General features: G+C 46.8%; 1 protein-coding gene across 3 annotated transcripts in view; it reads right to left on the minus strand.

Moving 5' to 3' along the window:
* Window positions 1-929: 929 nt before the first annotated feature.
* The window catches only part of tmem98 (transmembrane protein 98), a 61,129-nt gene continuing 49,660 nt past the window's right edge, over window positions 930-12,398 (minus strand). For all 3 annotated transcript variants that reach the window (XM_078223805.1, XM_078223804.1, XM_078223807.1), the window contains exon 8: window positions 930-4,480. In XM_078223805.1, the coding sequence (XP_078079931.1) occupies window positions 4,273-4,480 (208 nt within the window). In that variant the 3' untranslated portion in view covers window positions 930-4,272. The remainder of the gene's footprint in view (window positions 4,481-12,398) is intronic.

Here is a 12,398-nt window from a genome sequence, read left to right on the forward strand (position 1 = left end):
GGGGGCGGGCTAGAGGGTCCCGGGCTGGCCAGCGATCAGGGAGACTGACAGATTGGGGCCACTGCGCATGCGCAGAGTTCCAGAGCTGTCAGACTCCGGCGCGAATAGGTCCCGCGTTTAATAAGATTCACAATTGTGACCTCTGTATTGCACAGAATGTGGGAGGTTCAAGTCTGAAGTTGAACTGAGAAAACAATCATTATTTGGGGCGGCACGGTAGCGCAGTGGTTAGCACTGCTGCTTCACAGCTCCAGGGTCCCGAGTTCGATTCCCGGCTCGGGTCACTGTCTGTGTGGAGTTTGCACATTCTCCTCGTGTCTGCGTGGGTTTCCTCCGGGTGCTCCGGTTTCCTCCCACAGTCCAAAGATGTGCGGGTTAGGTTGATTGGCCAGGTTATTAAAAAAATTGCCCCTTAGAATCCTAAGATGCGTAGGTTAGAGGGATTATCATAGAAGAATCATAGAAACCCTACAGTGCAGAAGGAGGCCATTCGGCCCATCGAGTCTGCACCGACCACAATCCCACCCAGGCCCTACCCCCACATATTTACCCGCTAATCCCTCTAACCTACGCATCTCAGGACTCTAAGGGGCAATTTTTAACCTGGCCAATCAACCTAACCCGCACATCTTTGGACTGTGGGAGGAAACCGGAGCACCCGGAGGAAACCCACGCAGACACGAGGAGGATGTGCAAACTCCACACAGACATTGACCCGAGCCGGGAATCGAACCCGGGACCCTGGAGCTGTGAAGCAGCAGTGCTAACCACTGTGCCACCGTGCCGCCCTGCACGGGCGGGTAAATATGTGGGGGTAGGGCCTGGGTAGGACTGTGTTCGGTGCAGACTCAATGGGCCGAATGGCCTCCTTCTGCACTGTAGGGTTTCTATGATGCTATGATTCTATGATTCTATGATTTACACCAGATTTCTCCCCAATTCAGCACTTCTGGAAGAATCGCCCCCAAAATTGCGATTTTCTTGACGTGAAAGCTGCAGTCTTCAGACCGGTGAAAGCGGACGATCCCAAACCGGAGGCTGACCTTGCCCATTGTAAAATGTACTTAAAGCCCAATTCACATTCTCCTCCCACACAGCAGGAAATGGCCACTCTGTTTCAAACAACAACAACTTGATATTATGCAATCCAACATCTCGAGGCAGCAGCATCAGCAGACAATGGTTTACTCTGAGCCAAAAAAGGAAAGAGTTGGGCCGATGAACCAAAAACCTTTTTTTCATGGAATGTGAGCATCACTGGCTAGGCCAGCAATTATTGCCCATCGCTAATTGCCCTCGAGAAGGTGGTGGCGAGCTGCCTTCTTGCACGCTGCAGTCCTTGTGGTGTAGGAATGTGGCGTAGAAAGCAAAATATGAGGACAAATTACAGAGTGGCCCGGTGGGGGAGGAGGGAGGTTGGAAAAACTCAAAATGGCGGCTAGATATGGCACTTGGAGCAAATGGGATCAAAGATTAGGGGAAGAAAGCAGGATTAGTCTATTGAGTTGGATGATCAGCCATGAACATGAGGAATGGCAGCGCAGGCTCGAAGTTCTGTATGGCCTTCTCCTGCTCCTTTCTTCTAAGGAGGACAGAGTTCATAATCTGAAGTTGTTAAACTTGATGTTAAGTCCAATGAGAAACGTCAGTATAAACAGGGTTAGGCTGCTGAAGTTTCAATAACCAAATTGCCTGGGTTTAGGGACAACACATAAACTAGACATCACCAAGGTAACATTATTGTTTCTGGCTGTGGTTTAAATAATCAATTGAAAATACAAATGGGCTGTACAAATCAGCAACTACTCTATGTTGAAGCCCAAGGATGATTCCATTTCTTTAAGAGCTTATTAGACAAACAGAAGCCACTCTATTGCTAAGGGATGTCACAGAATCAGGAAACAAGCATAAGCTTCACGCTGAACAAACTGTTTGACAAATGGGGACAAGAGTCGAAAGTAGCAAGAGATCTATCAGCATTTGATGATTAGAATATGCGCACCAATCAGATCTAAACGTCACTGGACTTGCTTCACATAAATAGACAACCTGATCACTTAAACTACCTGATCAGTATTTGTACACAACAGGAGGTGGTCCATGTTACTGCGATTTGTCAAATTTTTAAAAATGTTTTTGCATGCTCTCGGTCACATTCATGGTCCGACAGGCACTTCAAAAAAAGAAAGGTCTGATTGCAAATTGACAATGATACGATCAAGGCTACATCGTGGATGAGCCATCATTTCGATAAATAGCCGTGCCTCATGGCTAATTGAACAATGAGAGGCTCAGGCACGGAATGCTGGTTCTAAGGAATGCACATGGGAGATTTGCTCAGATTTATTCATTCATGGGACATGGGTGTCACTGGCTGGCCAGCATTACTGCCCATCCCAGCTGCCCTTGAGATTCAACCACATTGCTGTGGCTCTGGAGTCACATGTAGGCCAGACCAGGTAAGGACGACAGATTTCCTTCCCTAAAGGCCATTCGTGAACCAGGTTTTTATGACAATCGACAATGGTTTCATGGTCATCAGTAGATTCTTAATTCTAGATATTTTTTACTGAATTCCACCATCTGCCGTGGCGGGATTTGAACGTGGGTCCCCCAGAACATTAGCTGAGTTTCTGGATTAATAGTCCAGTGATCATACCACTAGGCCATTACCTCCCCCAAGAAGCATGTCTAATTTGAAATGCCTTTGATTTTCGGGTAAGTCTTGAGCAATTTACCCTGAAAACCCAATTGGTTTAAGTTTATTTATTAGTGTCACAAGTAGGCTTACATTAACACTGCAATGAAGTTACTGTGAAAATCCCCACACTCCAGCGCCTGTTCAGGTACACTGAGGGAGAATTTAGCATGGCCAATGCACCTAAAGTTGCCAGTCTGTTTAAAATAAACTGGTCAAGTCCTTTGCTAAACTAGTAAAGGTGCTTCATTGGGCCATGTTCCTCCTGTTCAATCTGTCCTGGTCCCTCCATGCCGACACTATGGTTAAGAAAGCCCACCAACGCCTCTACTTTCTTAGAAGACTGAGGAAATTTGGCATGAGTGTTACGACTCTCACCAACTTTTACAGATGCACCATAGAAAGCATTCTTTCTGGTTGTATCACAGCTTGGTATGGCTCCTGCTCTATCTAAACCCGCAAGAAACTACAAAGGGCGTGAATGAAGCCCGGTCCATCACTCAAACCAGCCTCCACCCATTGACACTGTTTACACTTCCCGCTGCCTCGGAAAAGCAGCCAGCATAATTAAAGACCCCATGCACCCTGGACGTACTGTGTTCCATCTTCTTCTGTTGGGAAAAAGATACAAAAGTCTGAGGTCACTTACCAACCGACTCAAGAACAGCTTCTTCCCTGCTGCCATCAGACCTTTGAATGGACCTACGTCGCATTAAGTTGATCTTTCTCTACACCCTAGTTGTGACTGTGACACTACATTCTGCACTCTCTCCTTTCCTTCTCAATATACAATATGCTTTGTCTGTATACTGCACAAGAAACAATATTTTTCACTGTATACTAATACATGTGACAATAATAAATCAAATCATATCAAATCCTATGGCATGATCTCGACACAAATAGCTTTCAATAGACAAATCAGTAATAATCACGTTTACAAACAGTTCCAATATCACTAAAGACCTTCGCTGACTGAAGCAATCCCGGAGATGTCTGCTGTATTAACTCAATTCTACATCAACTCTATTTCCGCTGTGGCAGAGAAAATCAAATAATTCATAATTAATTCTATTTAAAATCAACCCTTTTTCTGGCAGGTGAGAACAAACTTCAGTCATACTCATTGTCCGCTTTCTCTTCATTTATCTTTTCTTTAGGTTTACGACTCAAACTTTCAGGTGCTACAATCTAAAGAAAGATCAAACCTGAGGGAAGCACGGCCATCGAAATGTCCTGCGACGATAGAGCTGATAAAGTTTAAACAAAGCAGCAGACAGGGGCACATGAATGTTTGGCCTGCGACCACGCTATTGTCAAAGTGTTTACTGTAAACATTAGATGAGCAATCATGTAGATTTTGGGACTATGATTGACATTAATATCTGACCTTTTATGTTCAAAAACCATTTGAACAGTGAAGCTCAGTGTTCAATTAATTTTAAGGTACACACTTCACGGATTGATTACACTGTGCTCTACTGCAGACAGAAAAGGTTTATGTTAGAACTGGGCTGTACAAATTGGGAAAGTCCAGGCCCTCCCCTGTTCCATCACCAGTCAGGCCCCAGGGCCTAGATTGAAGACTGTTCCTGACAGAAGTTCTCACACCCCATGAGGTTCCTCTCGGCTTCACTCGCCAGAGCCGCCTCCCTCAGCACCAACATGTGCTCCTCAGCTGAGGAGAGGGACTGGTCAATCCAATCGAGGCTCCCGGTCATGTGGCATGCATTCCTGGTGACCAATACAAGATGGCTGACAGAGAGCAGAAGGGCAGTGGTTCTGCAAGAAATGGAAAAGTATTGTCACTCATTGGAAAGCAAATCCGTCAGTAAAACATGAATGAAAACAAAGGCTGCACTGATTATACATTCTATGGGCTTCTGCTCAATATCCAGTCCAAAGCTGGCGTTTCCATTAATGGTATCTCTGAGTAGCAGAGGGGAATGTATGAAGCCTCCTTAGTGTGTGTTGGGCCTTTGGGAGAAGCTCATTATCCATGTGGTTCCTAAATTTAAAGATCGTTTTCTCAAAATTAAGGACCGTGCCTATATTTTTCCCTTTGATTAGGCCACATAGTCCATTATGTCGCTTTTTAACATTCTCCTCGTGTAGAAAGACTTTGAAAGTGTTTTCTTGAAGACAGCAATTCCCTGAGAAGGTTCACATTGTCCAAGTGTCCTTTTCTCATATACGAGTGTGAATGTCCCATTGGGAAACTATCCGAGCATGGGAAGGCTAATTGCAGAGCTTGTTCTCACCGCTCAGACCAGGGGGCGACCTTACCAAAAACATTCTGAGTGCCGAACGAGTGTGAAAATGATTGAGAATTGCACCCATCATTTGGGCGCGCTCCCAGATTCAATCATATGGCACTTAAAAAAAACCAGGCCAAATATGATTCTTGCCAGTACAGGGAGTGAGAGGAGCCTATTCGTGCTGGGAAGCCGGCTGCTGAGTTCTAGAGGCGCCATTGCGCAGGCACCCTTATCTCCTAGTGTACACAGTGCACTAGGAGATCTGTCACTCTCCCCCAACCTGACCATGGACATCGCCTCACTCCCCCCCTTCACCCCGATCACTGCCTCAACTGATCCCCCTACATCCAAGGGGCACTGCCCAGCCATGGCCCCAAACATTTGGGAGGGTATCAATGGTCTCCGGTCCCACTGGTGAGGCCATTATGTCAGGTCCCTGTTGGTAGGAACTATACTGGATCTTTGCTGGCGAGGACCTTCACCAGGGAGCGGGTAAGGACAAGTGAGCCTGGATGATTGCATCCGGGACTCACTAATTACATGTAAATTACCTGCTGAATATTGAAATCAGCTTTGCAGCCTTTATGGCTGGGAAACTGATTTCACTGGCAGAGCGGGGCCTGTAACATGGCGAGAGGCGAGATACTAGGTGTGAGCCTGATTTTTCGCCACTCACCCGATCTTACTGGTTCACCTCGGCAGTGAAGCCCAAGAGTTTTGGATAGGAGGCAGGATTAGAATACCTTTCAAATTTTTCTCTTCCTGACCAAGTTTTCTGAGGTTAATCGTTGCCTGTTGTCCAAGAGTTAAGATCAATCAATTTAGAAAAGATTGAAGAGGAACCTGGTCTCCATTATTCCAGCGCTTACTGCTCTCATTAACTGACCCAAAGGAGCCATCCTCAACTTTCACAAACCCAAGACTTTTCACTCTGGAACACATGTGCCGGAGTTTTATCGTCTCGCCCTCCCGAGGCTCGTAGGATCCCGCCCTTGGCCAAAGGAGAATGCCATTCTGCGAGCCTCGGAGCGGGCATACCGGTAAAATTCCAGCAATGCTCTCAGTCTCCTTTCTGACTCAGATTTTGTTCCTTTATTGTCACAGATGAATGATGTCATATTCACTGTAATTATTCGCCTGTATTATATTCACAGCATTTATAAAGTGCCTGGGCAGCATGGTGGTTAGCACTGCTGCCTCAGAGCGCCAGGGACCCAGGTTCAATTCCAGCTTGGGTCACTGTCTGTGTGGAGTTTGCACATTCTCCCCGTATCTGCGTGGGTTTCCTCCGGGTGCTCCAGTTTCCTCCCACAGTCCGAAAGACATGCTGGTTAGGTTGATTGGCCATGCTAAAATTTCCCCTTAGTGTCAAAAGGACTAGCAGAGTAAATGTGTGAGGCTACAGGGATTGGGCCTGGGTGGGATAGTTGTCGGTGCTGGCTCGATGGGCCAAATGGCCTCCTTCTGCACTGTAGGGATTCTATGAGTCATTGCTAGAGCAGAATTGCACAATTCTAGTTTCCGATGCTGACTAGTTAATTGTAAGAAAAGGTTTGTTGCAAACTGAATTTGGGAATCATGAATTTCTAACTGTTTAAAGGTGTATTCACATTAGGAAAAGAATCTCTTCAGCGTTTGCTGCAAATCCAGTGACGAGAGCGGGTAAAAATTGAGCTTCTGGTCTCCATTAAGAAGTAAAAGTGCGGACCTGCATCCCTCACTGAGTTATGAGTCTGATTTCCAGCATCCTGAGGAACCGGGACACAAGGGTTGGAATTTTACCGCCTCGCCTTCCCCAATTCCGGGGCGGGTGAGGCTCGCAAAACGGAAGTCTTCATTGGCCTCGCTCGGGGCAAGATCTTAAAGTCCCGCCCCAGATATCGAAATTCCATATTCCCTTTCCCGCAACCCTCAGGGACCTTCTTGAAACAGTGCCACGGGGCATCTTAAACTTTAATTCATTTTCATTTGACACAGTGGTGGAATCAGTGTTCAGGGTAACAGGTCATTTATTTTTCAGTTTGGTTCTGTTGTTCCTTTTTGCTCCTGGAAGGAAAAATACGAGCTGGGGAAACTTTTCCAGGGTCTCTGTGAGGAACTGGAACACAAGCGAGGCACACATAAAGGACCGTGCTACTGAGGTGCGTCAGGAGACATGCAAAATAAGCCCAGAGGAGCTATATCATTGATTCTCCCTCCCTCCCTCCCTTTAAGGCTGGCAAGACACCAACTGGATTTGTTAATTCAACACAGGAGCTCAGGAAGTCGTGGACAGTAAATGACAGCACACTCGCATTCCTAACACCCTCTGTAGCTGTCCTGCTTTATGATGATGTGGAGATGCCGGGCGGTGATGTGGAGATGCTTTATGATAGCAGCATTAGGCCCTACATTCTTGTGGGCTATTTGGTTCACGCCTATAAATTCTCCCCTGAAGCTTTAACACCGTCCGACCTTTGAACCTTGATTACATAGGTCATCCTTAAGTATTGCAGATTATTTACTACTGTCTGAACTTTAACCTGCGGCATGTTTATGGTTCATTGCCAAATACTTGCTCTCGATTACCTTACACAATCAGATCTTCACGACAAACAGTGGCAATTTCAGACAGGAGTAATTAATTAGTTCCTGCCCAATGAAAAAAATCCTTTAATTTTGTGGAAGAGAGGGATTTTATTTGTTAGATTTCTTGTACAAATAGTCTTCAGATTTTCTGATTATCATTGCTGTTCCTACCCAGTCATGACAGATTCGCTAGAATGTGTTTCGCACTAAAGCAGTTTATGTAAATATATCACTGTCTCCAACCAATGGAATTGTCTTAATCCAAAGAAATTTGTTGTCAACCAGTCCCTATGATGTGGAACTAAATTGCCATTCCTTCACTGTCACTGGGTCAAAATCCTAGAACTCCTCCCCTAATAGCACTGTGGGTGTGCCTATACCACATGGAGTGCTGTGGTTCAAGAAGGCAGCACCTTCTCAAGGGTAACTAATAGGGCCTTTCTAACAGTGTTCATCCCACCCACAAGTAACAAGAAAAATCAGCATCAGTCCTGGCTCTGTGACATAACGATCCCTTCAATTGTTAAATTTTCATCCCTCTTTTTAAATAGTTCCATGATCCTTATGTCTACCTACCTCTGTACCCTCCTTCCCCCTTCAATCTCTCCAAGATCTCTGTGTGCTTTCATTTCTAGGGCCTAAATGTTTCATCATTGGCAGACACGTCTTATAGAACCACAGAGTTCCTACAGTGCAGAAGGAGGCTATTTGGCCCTCGAAGTCTGCACCGACTCTCCAACAGACCCACCTGGCCCAACCCTCGCCCTACTGCCACCACCCCATGCATTTATCCCGCTAGTCCCCCCTAACCTACACATCTTGGGACACTAAGGGGTGATTTAGCATGGCCAATCCACCTAACCTACACATCTTTGGCCTTCAATTGCTTCAAGTCCTAGGGGGGAATTCTCCCACGGAATTCATAGCAGGCGGGGACGGACCATGGAAAAGTCCATTGACCTCAGGCAGGATTCTCCGGTTTTGGGGCGAGGGCGGCTGGAGAATCCCGCCCCCTAAAGTCTGGAATTTCCTCCATAAACCATACTGTCTCCAAACCTCACCACTTCCTAAAACCTAAGTTAAGTTTTTAAGTTTATTTATTTATTAGTGCTACAAGTAGGCTTACATTAACACTGCAATGAAGTTACTGTGAAAATCCCCCAGTCGCCACATTCCGGTGACTGTTCGGGTACACTGAGGGAGAATTTAGCATGGCCAATGCATCTAACCAGCACGCCTTTCAAACTGTGGGAGGAAATCAGAGCACCCAGAGGAAATCCACGCAGACACGGGGAGAACGTGCAGACTCCACACAGACCCAAGCTGGGAATCGAACCCGGATCCCTGGTGCTATGAGGCAGCAGCACTAACCATTGTGCTACCTATCAGTTTGATCAAGCTTTTGGTCATCGCTTCTAATAGCTGCCTATGTGGTTTTATGCTGGGTTTGATTATGCTCCTGAGACATGTTTCATGATGTTGAAGGTGCCATATAAATGCACATTGTTTGTTGTTTGTGTGCCCCAACTGCACCAACCCTGCCTTCATGCTGGCACATGCCCACCTCTGTGACAGTGCCACACTGACTCCTATTCTATGCTATATATTCTTTTTAAGTAACCCCTGCCCCTGTCCCACTCTGTCTTCATGCAGCTCAGTTGTGCAGGGTGGGAATGGTGCTGTCGATGCTAAGAGAAATGGGAAAAGTAGGAAAAACGTTGGGGATTCTATAGTTCTATAGTTAGAGGAACAGGTGTTTCATTGGCTGCAGACATGATTCCAGGATGGTATGTGGTCTCCCCGATCCCTGTCACTCAGTAGCTGCAGAGTTGCTCTGAGGGGGGAGGGTGAGCCAGAGGTCATGGTACACCCACAGTGTCATTAGGAAGGAAATTCCAGGATTTTGATCCAGTGACAATGAAGGACTGACAACAAGTCAGGGGGGTGAGTGACTTAAAGGGGAACTTGCAGGTGGTGGTGTTCCCATCCACCTGCTGCCCTTGTGCTTCAAGGTGGAAGAGGTCGCAGGCTTGGAATGTGCTGTTGAAGGAGCCTTGGTGAGTTGCAGCAGTGCATCTTGTAGATGGTACACACTGCTGCTACTGTGCGTCAGTGGTGGAGGGAGTGGATGTTGAAGATGGTGGATGAAGTGCCAATCAGGCGAGCTGCTTTATCCTGGATGGAGTCGAGTTTCTCGAGTGTTGTTGGAGCTGCACCCATCCAGCCAAGAGGAGCATATTCCATCACACTCCTGACTTGTGCCTTGTAGATGGTGGAAATGCTTTGGAGAGACAGGAGTTGAGGAATTCATCTCAGAATTCCATTCCTCTGTCCTGCTATTGCTACCACAACATTTATATGGCTAGTCCAGTTCAGTTTCTGCTCAATGGTACCCCCGAGGATGTTGAAAATGGTGTATTCTGCAATGGTAACACCATTGAATGTTGAGGCGAGGTGGTTAGGTTCTCTCATTGCCTGGCTCCTGTGTGGTATGAATGTAATTTGTCCCTTATTAGGCCAAGCTTGGATCATAGAATCGTAGAAACTCTACAGTGCAGAAAGAGGCCATTGGGCCCATCGAGCCTGCACCGACCACAATCCCACCCAGGCCCTACCCCCATATCCCTACATATTTACCCACTAATCCCTATAACCTACACATCTCAGGACACTAAGGGGCAATTTTTAGCATGGCCAATCAACCTAACCCACACAACTTTGGACTGTGGGAGGAAACCAGAGCACCCGGAGGAAACCCACGGAGACACGAGGAGAATGTGCAAACTCCACATAGACAGTGACCCAAACCAGGAATTGAACCCAGGTCCCTGGAGCTGTGAAGCAGCAGTGCTAACCACTGTGCTACTGTGCCGCCCAAGGATGTTGTCCAGATCTTGCTGGACATAGACTGCTTCAGAGAAGTCGAGAAACATTGTGAAATAATCCGTGAACATGCCCACTCCTGACCTTATGATGGAGTGAAGATCGCTGATGAAGCAGTTAAACCTGGCTGGGCTGAGGACACTATCCTGAGGGATTCCTGCAATGATGTCCCAGGACTGAGACGATTGACCTCCAACAACCCCAATCATCGTCCTTTCTGGGGATATTAGCCGAACCTGTGTATAGTTTTCCCCCTGATTTCCATTGACTCCAGTTTTCCTGGGGTTCCTTGATGCCACACATTCGGTCAAATTCTGCATTGATGTCCAGGGCTGTCACTCGCACCCCACCTCTGGAATTCACCTCTTTTGTCAATGTTTGAACCAAGGCTGTAATGAAGTCAGGGGCTGAGTGGCCCTGGCAGAACCCAAACTGGGTGTCAGTGAGCAAGTTATTGCTGAATAAGTGCTGCTTTATAGCAGTGTTGACGGCTCTTTCCATCACTTCACTGATGATTGATTGAGAACGGATTAATGGAGTGGTAATTGGCTGGATTGGATTTGTCCTCAATTTTCTATTGACAGGACATACCTGGGCAATTTCCCACATTGCCGGATAGATGCCAGTGTTACAGCTGTCCTAGAATAGCTTGGCTCAGGGTACGGCAAGTGTTGGAGAACAAGTCTTCAGTACTATTGCTGGGCTGTTGTTAAGGTCCATAGCCTTTGAGTATCCAATGCCTTTAGACATATCTTGATACCAAGTGAATTGAATTGGCTGAATACTGGCACCTGTGATGCGGGAGACCTCAAGAGGAGGCCAGGATGGATTATCCACCCATAATATTTGGTTGAAGATGGGTGCAAGCCGACCTGGTAAACCTGCTAGCGACCGAGCAGCTGTGTTTTTTAAGGTACAGTTTGGTCAGTCGTGGTGCTACCAAGCCATTCACGGTGATGGACTTTGAAGTCCCCAGCCAGTGTCCGTCCTTTGTTCCTGACACCCTCAGTGCTTCCTCCAACTGGTTTTCAAAATGCAGGCGTATTGATTTATCAGCTGAGGGGGGTCAGTATGGGGTCACAGTGAGGAGGCAGTGGCTCGTGGTGTTGTCACTGGATTAGTAATCCTGAGACCCAGGGTGATGCTCTGGGGATCCAGTTTCGAATCCCACCAGAGCAAGTGTTGAAATTTGGTTTCAATAAAATCTGGAATTAAAAGTTTAATGATGACCGTGAAACCATTGTCGATTGTCGTAAAAACCCACCTGGGTTCACCAATGTCCTTTAGTGAAGTAAATCTGTCATTCCTATCTGGTCTGACCTACATATGACTCCAGAGCCACAGCAATGTGGTTGACTCTTAAAATGTCCTCAGGAATGGGCACTAAATGCTGCCCAGCCTGTGACGCCCACATCCCATGAAGAAAAATAAATCAGCAGGCTTCCTTGCCCATCTCTGACTTGAGGTTTCATGGGGTCCAGCGCCAATGTTGAGAATTCCCAGGAAATCTCCCTCCGGACTGTATACCACTGAGCTGCCACCTTGACGAGGGGGTGGATATGTGCTGCTAGTGGAACAGGACATACCCAGTGATGGTGATCGTGGTAACTGGGGCATTGTCTATAGCGTATAATTCCATGAATAACAGGCTGTTGCTTGACTAGTCTGTCATACAGCTCCGCCAATTCTGGCACGAGCCCCCAGGTGTTAATAAGGAGGACTTTACTGCAGGGTCGACATGGCTGGGTTTGCCATTGCTGTTTCCGATTCCTGGGTCGATGCCAGGTGATCGGTCTGGGTTCATTCCTTTTTATGGACTTTGTAGCAGTTTGAAGCAACTGAGTGGCTTGCTAGGCCACTTCAGAGGACATTGGAGAGTGAATCACATTGTTGTGGCTCTGGAGTCACACGTAGGCCAGACCAGGTAAGGACGGCAGATTTCCTTCCCTAAAGGACATTAATAAACCAGATGGGTTTTATGACTATAGCTT

The sequence above is a fragment of the Mustelus asterias genome, chromosome 11, assembly GCF_964213995.1.
Source record: "Mustelus asterias chromosome 11, sMusAst1.hap1.1, whole genome shotgun sequence".
Taxonomy (NCBI): domain Eukaryota; kingdom Metazoa; phylum Chordata; class Chondrichthyes; order Carcharhiniformes; family Triakidae; genus Mustelus; species Mustelus asterias.